This window comes from Pteropus medius, unplaced genomic scaffold (assembly GCF_902729225.1).
Source record: "Pteropus medius unplaced genomic scaffold, Ma_sr-lr_union100, whole genome shotgun sequence".
Lineage (NCBI taxonomy): Eukaryota > Metazoa > Chordata > Mammalia > Chiroptera > Pteropodidae > Pteropus > Pteropus medius.
The window spans coordinates 464,243-476,362 of NW_024351733.1; the positions used below are offsets into that span (position 1 = coordinate 464,243).

General features: G+C 37.1%; 2 protein-coding genes across 2 annotated transcripts in view; both read left to right on the top strand.

The window, feature by feature from the left end:
* The first annotated feature begins 673 nt into the window (after nt 1-673).
* On the top strand, nt 674-1,324 carry LOC120589017 (serine/arginine-rich splicing factor 2-like). Its single transcript, XM_039846415.1, has one exon. It carries the CDS (start codon nt 674-676, stop codon nt 1,322-1,324), a length of 651 nt encoding a protein of 216 aa, XP_039702349.1.
* A 4,674-nt stretch (nt 1,325-5,998) lies between these two features.
* LOC120589020 (E3 ubiquitin-protein ligase RLIM-like) overlaps nt 5,999-12,120 on the top strand; it is a 36,271-nt gene continuing 30,149 nt past the window's right edge. The window contains exons 1-3 of the mRNA XM_039846416.1: nt 5,999-6,242; nt 7,566-8,627; nt 8,676-9,173. Coding sequence (XP_039702350.1) covers nt 5,999-6,242; nt 7,566-8,627; nt 8,676-9,173 — 1,804 coding nt within the window. The remainder of the gene's footprint in view (nt 6,243-7,565; nt 8,628-8,675; nt 9,174-12,120) is intronic.

Below are 12,120 nucleotides of genomic sequence, written 5' to 3' on the forward strand. Positions count from 1 at the left end.
GATAGTATATTGCGTCAATTAATGAGGAAGCAGTAAATTCTAATAATCTGGGTTATATTCAGTTATATAATTTGGAATCACAGATCATGACACCTTTGATTCATTTAATTTTTTTTTTTAATAGAAAAGGGCACCCATATTGAGTTTCTGATTACAGTTCACACCTTGCTGGCAGCTCTCAATCTCTCTTCGCCTGTTAGTATTATTAACTCACCCCATCTGTTCATAATTTGTTTTGGTATTTTGTTTCTTTTTGTCTCCAAGTAGACACATGCTTCTAGCCTATATGAATCAATGTGGCAATGTATTCCAAGTTGCATAATTATATCTATACACATATACATTTATCCATAATTACAACTGGGTGTTTGGGTATATACTGATAAAGTCAGAAAATGATATGTTACAATTATGAACATTCATTTTTAAAAAACTGTATGAAGTTGTTTCTCAGGTAGTCTAGGTTCTGGAGATAGGTGGTGCTGTGCTGAATATTTTGGTGTTTCTAAGCACCCACGCACGTGCGTCACGCAAGGGACGCAAAGAGGAGGAGCCTTAAGCAGAAGGAACCTAAAGAAACCGTTGCAGCCATCTGGATCAAGCTTGCAACCTTCCCAGATTGGCGATTTCCCATCGATTAGTTCGCAGGGCTCAGACTGAACTCTCTAAGGCTATGAGTTACCGTCACCCTCCTCCCAATATGGAAAGCATGACCTCTCTTAAGGTGGACAACTTGAATAACTGCACAACAGTCAACACACTGCTGCGCACCTTTGAGAAGTATGGGGATATCGGTGATGTGTACATTCCACGGGACCGCTTCACTAAAGAGGCCCGTGGCTTTGCCTTCGTCCGCTTCCATGACAAGCACCAGGCTGAGAATGCCAAGGATGCCATAAACGGGATCATACTGGATGGCCATGAACTGCGGGTCCAAATGGCGCGCTTTGGTCGCCCTCCAAATTCTCTCCATGGCTACCGCCGGGAAACGCCTACCCGCACGTACAGACGCCAGAGCCACAGTCCAAGCGGGCGACATGACTCCAGCAGTAGCAGCCAATCCCGATCTCGGGGCAGATCTCGCTTCAGCAAGAAGTCTCCTCCTCGCTGCAGCCACATGAAGTCTGCATCTCGCTTTCATGGTCGATCTCCATCAACCTCCAAATCCAGCTCTACCAGTCGATTCAAGTCTTCCTCGGTGTCCACATCTTCCTCACTAACCAAGTCCAGGTCTACATCCAGAAGTGTTCCATCAGAAGAAAAGTCCAGCTCACAATCCAAGGATCTCTCCACGTCTCCTAAAGAGGAAGGAGTGATGTCCTAGTAGGATAAAGAGTCATTAGAAAGCAGCCCGAGGACTGGAGAGAGATGAGGGAAGCAACTTGAAGAGTCCTGGGAACGAACCGCTAGCTCTAGCTCTTGAAAAGGTTATTAACATGTTTTTGTACTTGTTTTAAGTTTTGCCTCAAGTGGTAAACTTCATTTTATATGGTATTTTGCTGCTCTTATTCAAACATCTTATGAAAGTTATCATTGCTTAGGCTATTTGAGGTAAAATTTCACTTTTCTTTATATATTGCTTTTTGTTTGAAAGTAAACAGTTCATCTAATTTGTGACCTGATTTAAGAAAATGTGAGCAGTTTTTTCTTGAGTAGTCAAAAACTATCTAGTGATTGACTAATCATTGCCATCATTCTTGTAAAACTAAAGACCTACTCAAGTTGTAATATGGACCTGGATTTGTATAAAACCATTTCAAGTGAAAAGAATGTATTTGTTAAAGGAATACTTATCAAACATTGTTCTAACTTCTTATGCATTTTTGTGTACTAGACATAGTTGTATAGCAGTTGAGTAATGTTTGTTAGCTGTTTTGTATGGCAGAATGCTTGACTATTTCATGTTTTCTCCTGATTGCTCTTATGTAAAGGTGATATGCTGCGCAGAAACAAATGGCTCTGTCCAGTTTATTAAAAAGTCTGACAATTGCACTTTCAGTAATCCAGGCCTTGCATATATATAACAGAGCATATAGTAAGCATATCTAGCAAATGATAAACACACCTTTATTTTTTCCTCTCACCTTCAAAGTAGTAAATCTGATCATCTTCATCTATGGAAACTTAACTATGGAAAATGTTAAGCAAATGATCAGTTACTTTGTCAGTGCCAATAACATGCTATATCATTTTGCTTTTGCATATACTATGCTATAACCACTTTCTGAAAGTTAATTAAAATGTTTTTCCTGGTGTTTTAAAACATTAAAAGTTAAAATTTGTTGTGCTTATAATCTCATTAATAAAATTGTGAAAAGATATTGAAGTCATTCATCTCAAATGTCTCATAAATAAAAATATCAAAATAAGTGAGTACCAAACTTCAGAGATCCAAGGTGTGAATATTTTAATTTAGCAAGCTAAAATCAAAGTCACATATATCTGCTACTACCTCATGGCTTTGATCCCCAAGCTGGTCATGACCTTACCTTGGCTCTGCTCTGAATCTTCTTAAATTGCCTTCAATGACTTAATACTCCATTTCAGCTTTCTGACTTTGAATTAATGTTCTGGGAGACAATTATCCCTAACCTGACTTTAGAATATGGACCTGCTCTGATTCCCTTGCTTCTCTTTTAGCTCAGCATTGCTGGTACTAACTCTAGCCCCACTCAACCTTTCCTCTTTACTTCATGGTTGCCAATCCAGCACTCTGATTCAGGCATTAATTTCAATTTCCACTGCCTAGTGCTCTTTGAGCAACTGACTAAAACTTTAAAAAAGAGAATGAGCTTTTTCATATGAGAGTTTAAGAAATTGGAGTCTACAGAGAGTAAAGAATTGGGCAAATAATGGATTAATTAGATTAGACTTCAACCTGGATCTCTAAATTGCCTCAGTAGATTGCCTTTAATACAATGAATTGAAATGATTGGGAGCATCAATTGTGACGTTTTGGGAAAAATATCAAAAACAAACCTTTAAAGTAGACAATAACTGTAATGTATGTACATTCACATTGCAGAGGAAATTTTAAAACTTAGATGAAATAGACCTATTATTAGTATCTAGAAACTACACTTAAGCTAATGGTTAACCTAACTAAACAACTGTTTAAACTTTTTAAACATCTGTTTAACCTAACCTAACCTAACCAAACATCTGTTTAAACTTTTTAAACACACCAAACATATGCACTTGTGCACACACAAGTACATACCTACTCACACTAATTAAAACTTTGCTAAACTTAAGCATCCTAAAAATCTCACCAGTGGTCACATCACAATTGGTCACATTATCTTACTTTTTATAAAGGTATCAGTGAAATACGTTTTAGTTCCCACCAGGACCATTTTGTTTCTTAATAGAAACCAAATGTTTAGTGATAGTTTACTTCAGGATATTTTCTCTTCATCAGAATTATATGACTTATTGGGTCAAGGTATCAGAATATAGTTTATAATATACATTAATACATGCAAAAATAGGTACATTTTGAAAAGACCTCATGGTACAGAGAAGTAGGAAATTTATCTAATTAGCATTATGTGCCATAACCACATTTAATTCATAATCGAATTAAAATGATTATTTCAACTTAATTATATGCAATTTCAGTATCTAATATTTATTAAAGAAATGTCAGAAAAAAAATCTTTTCTCATTTTTTTCATAAAGACTAAACCCAATGAAACGTAAATTATATAAACATGTTAACTTTATAGACTGGACAATAGCAAATAAGTCTTACATGGCAAATTTATTAAAAATTACTTTTTGACATTGATTACTGATATCACTCTCCTATAGCAATCATTAGGACCCTCCCAATCTTAAGTGACAGAAATCCTTCAAAAGCTTACATAAAGAAAGTGAAACACACTAGTTTACAGATCTCAAAATCCTAAGACATCTAGCTTCACATATTTCTCAATTTTTTTCTCAGGTATCTGGCTCTTTCTCCCTCTTTATTTTCCTCTGTCTCTTTATGCTGATTTTCTTCATTCTCAGTTACACAAGATAGCCACAAGCACTTTTAGGTTTACATCCTACCAGCTTAGCAAACAGAGTAGAAAATAATTTCTCATTTTCAGTAGTTCTAACTAAGATCTCAGATTTAACTCTTAAATGTGCTTTTGGTCACATGCCCATGCTTAAAACAATTACCATAACCAGCAATTTGAGATATGCTAATTAGACATAGCTGCATCATGTGTCCTTTCATATAGCCATGGCTGTGAATTCAGTTAAACCTAAACCAACTGTATTGAGATTGGAGAATGGTTTCTTTTTTCCCCAGGAAAACCAGGATGTTATTATTATAAGTATGTTAAGTGGATGCTAAGCAGGCAAAAACAAAATCTACTGCTTGTTCTCAAAAACAAAACAAAACATCTTAATTGGTGTCCTATTTCTTACAGGAAAAAGAAAAACAAAACTCAATTTATACTCTGTGTCAATTATTTCTTCTGGGATTAATCTCACATTTCCACTCCAACCCCCGAATTGTGGCCACAGTCGCCCAAAGCAGCCAAGGTCTTTCAAGTGTATTCCTTCTGTCTGACGTAGTCTCTCTTCACCAACATACTCAATTGCCATTTTTCATCTGTAGAAACTCATATTTTAAGGTTCATATTTCAATGTTATATCACTGTGAAACATTTTCCAACTCCCATTAATCATCACACAGTTCTCTGTACTTACACAATACTACATATGTAAATATATTATAGCACATAAGAAAATATATTGTATTTTGATAGTTTCTATGCAAAGTTTCCCTCATCTGGAGTGTGACTTACTTGAGAGTACAGACTGCTACAATATTTAACAATATTTAACATATCTCTAGTGGCTAGGGAAGTAACTGACTCAGCTTGTGTTGGATGGATTAATTATTAAACAAGTCAAATTGAATAATGTCTCAAATTTGGTAGCCAAATCTTATCTTTACATGAACAAGTTGAATGAAGGATTCCAAAGCAAGCGTGAAGTGGGACTGGTAATATTGATAATGAGTCCAGAAACTCTTAGAGATCTCCTTCAGATAGGATTGCAAATGAGCATTAGTTTTACCTAGACATCCTGGCTGCACTAACATACATGGAACAGAATCAGCAAAGTCAGCACTCATTACAGGAGGCAAAATAACTATTATGGATCTGTTTTAAAAGTGATATTCTGGCTAGTTTTAAGTAATATAATTTATAATACCTATGAGAAAGGAGAACAAAAATGAAACTGGATGCATTTGTGAAAAATTCCTTAAGGGATTCTCTAGGTGGCAGAGAACCTGCCAAATTTTTATTTATTTATTTTTTAACAGAAGCTTGAGGGATTGTATAATACAAGATGAAGTCATTAAGAGTAAAAAGGGAAAGGACCCAATTAAACATATTCGGCTATGGCTGTGGTGAATTATCAAAAGTTGTGGGCTTTCTTAGTGTCTGATTTAAGGAATGATGAGGAGGAAAGACAGCTCGCTCGCGCTCGCGCTCTCTCTCTCTCTCTCTCTCTCTCTCTCTCTCTGTATATATATATAGCTGTATTTGGGTCCTTTGATTTAACATACAAACAACTAGGGCATATCAAAGCCTGAAAAAGCCTCCTGAAAGCCTGAGAATAGGCTCATGTGGGTTAAAGGAGATGAAATACTGTGCTTGGTACACAATCAGCCCTTGTCAGAGCTTGCCAGACTGGAAAAAAATGAAACCTAACCTGAACTCAGTTCCTATTTCGTAACAATGAGAAACGTATTAGATGCCTAGGCAACAAGAACTAGCAGTCACTTGGGTTAAAGGCGGGTCTCAGCCCCTGACTCACCAGAAGCCGCAGAATTGCGACAGGAGAAGACGGAGAAACCTATGTGTGGGCGGAACTGCCTAAGTCCCGGCCCCGCCGCTCCAACTGAAGCGGAAAGTGAAGACTAAAGTCGGGTTATCTGTGTTACGACACCATGTCGTAAAAGTCGGACAATTTGCCGCAGTTCAACAAGATGGAAAACTCCGATTCCGGCGACGAAGCAGATGAATCCGCGGCACGACGCAGAAGCCAAATGGATCGATTGGTTCGCGAAGAAGAGTTCTATCGATTTGTAAATAACCTGAGCGAAGAAGATTACAAGCTTATGAGAGATAACGATTTGTTGGGCAACCCAGGAGAAAGTACGGAAGAGGAGTTGCTGAGGAGACTTCGACGGTTGAAAGAAAACCCGTGGCAAAACTCAGACGAAAATAAAGGTATATTTAGCTTCTGAGGTAATAGGATGGGATGGATAAGGAACTTCATAACAGTAAATGTCAGCCAGAGATTATACAGCGGCAATAGATTATGGCGCGGTGCACTTTCTCAAAAAAAAAAACCAACAACAACAACAACAAAAAAAACACAACAACAACTGATTTTTGGTGAGAATGTCAAGGGTACATTTTTTTCCTAATTCACATTTGGGTTTTAATTGGGAAACAGTGGGAATAACCTGTTGATATTTTCCTTGGTTTTTCACCTCAATTGAAAGTTCCTCCTACTTCTTATTTTTTCTACGTAGACATGTGACGTCCTGACCCACAAAAATAAGTTAGTTCATATTCTAATCAAGTAGTTCTCAATTTGAGGCATTTCACAATATATAAATATATTTTTGGTTGTCACAGGTGGTGGGGGGAGCATACTGGCATCCAATGGGCAGAGGCAAGGGATGCTGCCAAACATCCCACAATATCCTTTGTTTTAGGATAGCTCCCTAAAACAGAGAATTGTCCAGTGCCAAAATGTCAATGGTGTTAAGGTTGAGAAACCCTGCTCTAACCTCAGGTCTGGTGCTTCTCTCTAAGTGTGAAGTAGAGAATTTTACTCTCTAATGAAGAAGACACTAAAATAGTTTAGTTCTTGAATATGGCCTTATTTGTAGTATGCTATGTTCAGTCTATTAATTTGATCTAACCTTCAATTTTATGTCAGTTCAAAATCTTGGTAACATTAAGAAGTTTTCAAATACTTTTAAACCTATAAACCTTGTTTGTATTTGGGCAATGGCTATGGTAGTCTTATATTTTAAAACAACTTTATGTTTTATCAAAAGCACTTAAGTCAAAAGCCTAGAAGTAATGTTGTAGAGTACTGATAATTAGACTATAATTTAAATCGAACTAAAATTTCTAGAACTGGACTTTAACTGGTGTTTGCCTTGTTTAATTGCATGAGTGTTTTGACAGGGGAGTAAAAGAATGTTTTAGCATTTCTCCCACAGTGGTGCACAAGGCTGTGTATATGATGAAATACTGAAAACAGACTTCCTCCAGATTCCCTTTGAAAAAACAATTCTCTAAATTTATCTAGGATTATCTCACTCTTTTTAAGATGGAATTGAAACTTCCTGCCTTTACTTCTCAACTTACAGTATAGTTTACAGAATACTAACTCTCTAAATGTGAAATCTGTTTAAAAAATCTGAGTATTTAAATTATTGTTTAAATAGTGATGAAACAAAATTGCAGAGTGTTGTTTTATGATGGCTCTGATTTGGTGGTTCCCTTCTGTGCCCCCTTCTTTTTTGTTAACAGGTGAAGACTCTTTGGATGATGTGTCTAGTGCTGACTCTATAATAGATTGGCTTGATTCTTTCGAACAAACAGAAAATGTGACAAGTGGACAAAGAGAACACCAATATTGGGAAGAAGTAAGTCAGGTTAATCCATACGGTGATTTTGGATTCAGTTCAGAAACATTTATTAATTTCAATAACAGTAACCGAAATCCAGAGAATGAATATGCACCATCTACAAGATTTCTCGGAGGAGAAAACGTGGAAAACAGCCAAAGTCATGCGGAAAATCCGCAAGCTGAATCGACATCTACAAGACCATCTAGATCAGAACAAAGTACACCTGAAGCATTAATGGAAGTCCCAACTACCAGAGGTCAACGAAGAGCAAGAAGCAGAAGCCCAGACCATCGTAGAACCAGAGCAAGAATTGCAAGTAGGTCACCTCCACGTTCACTGAGTGAAATGTTACGAAGACTTCATCATAGTCTAGTATCTCCAACTTTTGAGCAGCCTCTGGTAAATGAGACTGAGAGAACTCAGCACCAAGAAACATCAAGAGAGCAAATAACTGGAACTGAGCTGCAAAATGTGGGTCTTTCTGCAGCTTCAGGAACAAGTAATGCTGTTCAAGAAGAATCTTCTCCAGAAACAACCAGTGATGGTGACTCTTGGGAACTAATACAAATAAATCCGATCTTATGCTTCGATTCTGAAGAGGAACTAGTTCATCCTGAAAGAGACAGCATAGCTAGTGAAACTCTGATAACATCTGAAACACCAAACACTATCACTTTAGAAAGTGAACAAGGAGGACTTGGACATATGTTTTCACATTCTGAGCAGGCAGATATGAGAGCTTATGACAGTGCCATCGAAATTCCCATTCATAGAAGTCTAAATACTGGTTTAAATGATACAACACCTGTTGCCATTCAAAGCGACTTGTGGCAGATGACAGATTTTAGTGATTCAACTAACCTGCTCAACAGGGACAGTGATTTAGAGCCTAGTCACTCACCTTCAAGTCAAAGCATGGAAAGGGTAGAGTCACCCAATGGAAGAGATCAGTCTAATGATAGTAGGAGTTCTGCTTCCAATTCAAATCCTAGTTGTGATTTCAATTCAGATTCCACATTGGTTTCTAGTTCTAACTCCAATTACACGTCTAGTTCCAATTCTACTCCTATGTCTAGTTCTAGCTCAAGTGATGAAAATTCAGATATTAGCTCACTGATTTTTGAAGGCGATGATGAAAGAGGCTTATCACCAAGCTCATTGTCAGAAACTGGACGAGACAGTAATAGATCTATGTCCCCAGTAATATTTGATGAAAGTGACTCTTGGACCTCTCTTGATCTTGACCAGTTTTTTCTCTTAAGTGATGACCATAACCAACCTGCAGGACTTACCAAAGCACAGATTGACAACTTGGCTACAAGGGCTTTTAGAAGCAATGATGCATTAAAAGCCTGTGGCATATGCATCACAGAGTACTCAGAAGGCAACAGGCTTCGCATTCTTCCTTGCTCCCATGAATATCATGTCCACTGCATAGATCGCTGGCTGGCTGAGAACACTACCTGTCCAATTTGCCGTGGGAAAGTAGTAGATTCTGATGAGGGAGGCAATGCTAATTGAAATCTAATTTTTCAGCTATATAAACTGTTATAGTGATGGACAAACCACAGTTATCTGCATTAGGTCCACTTTTGGAGTGATACTTAAATATAACAACCTAAATCTAATATAATTTTGAATCTAAATGTAACAATTTGAACTGAATCATTGATTCCTGAAAAAAATGTTGGAATTTCCCCAATTTCTGTTTGAGAATAAAAGGAAATATTAAAAATTCAAACTATTGTCTTATCTGATAGTAAAAACAAGGTCACTGAATTTCAGTAAAAACTTAGCAGGTACTCTGGATTGGGATGATCCTGATTCTGTAAGAAAAATGTCTCTTAATATGATATAATCAGTCCAGATAGATCCTAGTAGTCTTATCTAGTCATGTAAATCCCAGACATCTCATAGCCATGTCCTATATTGGATGTGCAAGCAAAGAAATGGGAACCCAGTCAAAATAATAAAAAACCAATTTAAGAATTTATTAGAATCACTCATACTAATTAGAAGTCATGTTACATTCATAGAATTGTATAAAAGCTTTGAAGACCTCTTACTAGCACTCTCCCCAGCAGTTTGTCACACCCTAATGCTATTGCCTTGAAGTTTCTCCCATTTCCCATTACCAATGTCAGTGAGATCCCTGGCTGAAAATTAATGGCACACTTGAAAAAGGTGATAGAATAGTGTTTAATGAAGAGACTATTTACTAAAGTGTGTAAGGAATGAAGGGGAACCAAGAGATAATGAAGCACCCTGAGGCTAGCAACCACAGTACTATCATCTAATATTACCACCATTAGACTTGAAGGGGCATAGAGAGGTAGTAGTTCCTGCAACCCAGAATATCCTGTACTTGTAATAGAAGGCCACTCAAGAACTGTGACCTTAAATAGTCAAATGGCAACCACTGCCAACCTGAAGTATGGGGAGTTCATAGAAATAAATACCTTTCTTTCCTCCTGACTTCTAATCTCCTGTTGGTAGTTCGCAATAGCTAAACCCAACCTGAAGATACTGAGCAAGAGAGACTGGTTGATGAAGTTAATAAAAGTAAGCCTCCTGGAATCATAGAGCAGGGTAGAGGAGTATGGCAAGTGTATCTGAAGAGAAAATCGAAAAAATCTACCAAAACCTGCATTCCCAACTCTCTTCAAACCCAGTCTGTCTATGCTTTCTTGTCTCTTCCTCTTATTCTCCATTTTCTGCTCTTTGACTCAGTTCTTTAACAGACTTCTTAATTTTCCTTTCATTTGCTCAGGTCTTGTATGATAAAGGCTAGAGAACACGTACATTTTATCTTTAGAAGTAATGAGATGACAAACCCTTAGAACTTAATTACCTTTCTCTTAAACACATCACACTTGGGCTTAATGTGATTGTAAACAACTAAAGAAAAAGGGTGGTATAGGTATTTCTTTAATTTTTGCTTCATGAATATGTTTAAGTTTCAATTCATATATATGTTTAGTTCATATAATTATTTTTCAAATAGATCCTTATTTCTTACAGTTTTATGATTTATATATGCCTCTTAATCTTTGTGTGAACAATCCAAAGCATCCAATTGCTGCTTAGAGCCTCTCAAGTTGCAATCTGAAAGCCTTAAAAGTAAAACCTGAGTTCAAAACATGCCTATGTAATTCAACTCTAATTGTCCCCAGTAAAAGTATCACCCTGAATCATGACTATTTAAACTCATGCTTCCTTTCCAATCCAAATATAGGGAAGGATTTGTCTCCTAATGCAGCCTGAAAAAAAAAAGAATTATATATAGGCCAGTCTAGCAAATTTTGCTTAAAATTTTTAATCCTGGTTTAGGTGAAAGTACATTGTACTAAAACCTAAAGCAATAGTCACAATAGTCACAAATTTTGTACAATACGCTACCTATATAAATGTTTTAAGTACAAACCTGCTCTAGAAATGTAAAGTCAGAATCATCACTGACCTTTATTTTCTATGTGAATTGCCAGTAGCCACAGTAATTGCACAAAACTATAAAATATAAGCAGAGAATGGTGGTGAATTTTAATACAACTTTGAGTTAGCATATTTTTCAAACAGAAGATACCTGCAAGGCCGGAAATGAAGACTTAAGATTAGTCCTCTAAAATTCCACATTAAATTCTGTAAGTTCTGTGAATATTCTGTTTTTTATTATTTCTGATACAAGATCTACTTCATTTAAAGTAGAATAATTATAACAGTAGCTGGCTTTCTCGCTACCCTAACAGGTTCTAATCTTCCAAAGGATAACAACTGCCTAATTAATGCTTCAGTACATTAACATATGCCTTCTGTGATAGACAGAATTCTAAGGTGACCTCCAATGACCCTTATAGTAGTCCCTCCCCTTGAGTATGAGACCTGTGAATGTGATGAAATATCATTCCAATTATTAGGTTATTATATATGGCATAGTTGATTAGGAGATTATCCAGAGTGGGCCTGACCTAATTAGGTGAGTACTTAAAAGGCACAGAGAGGACTTCCAGTCCAAATAAGTTGCTTTATACTCCTCTCTCCCTGCTCTTCCTCTATCTTAGGAATATGATAAGACAACCAAAGAAGAACCATGAAAAGTCTAAAGAAAAAGGTGAATTGGCTAGGGACCCTCAGAATAGGTGAAGAACTTCATGGCAGGGCATCTTATGACCTCCCTCTCAACAGAAAAAGGTGGCCCAGGCCCAGCATTTCCTAATACCCAATTTAGCAACAGGAAATAGCTCAAAAAGGCTCTTCTACCATATCAAACGGAAGTCTTACTGAAAACACCAGGTGAGCCCTGCAGAAGCTGCAAGGAAGAATAATTGGAAGCTCTGCTAACAGTAAGTGACCAAGAAAAAGTGTTCTCCTTCCCCATGGGCCTGAGACCCCCATTCCCCACCCAGACATACCATTGGCTAAGGGTACCAGTGAATGTGATCCTACCACAAAAAAAA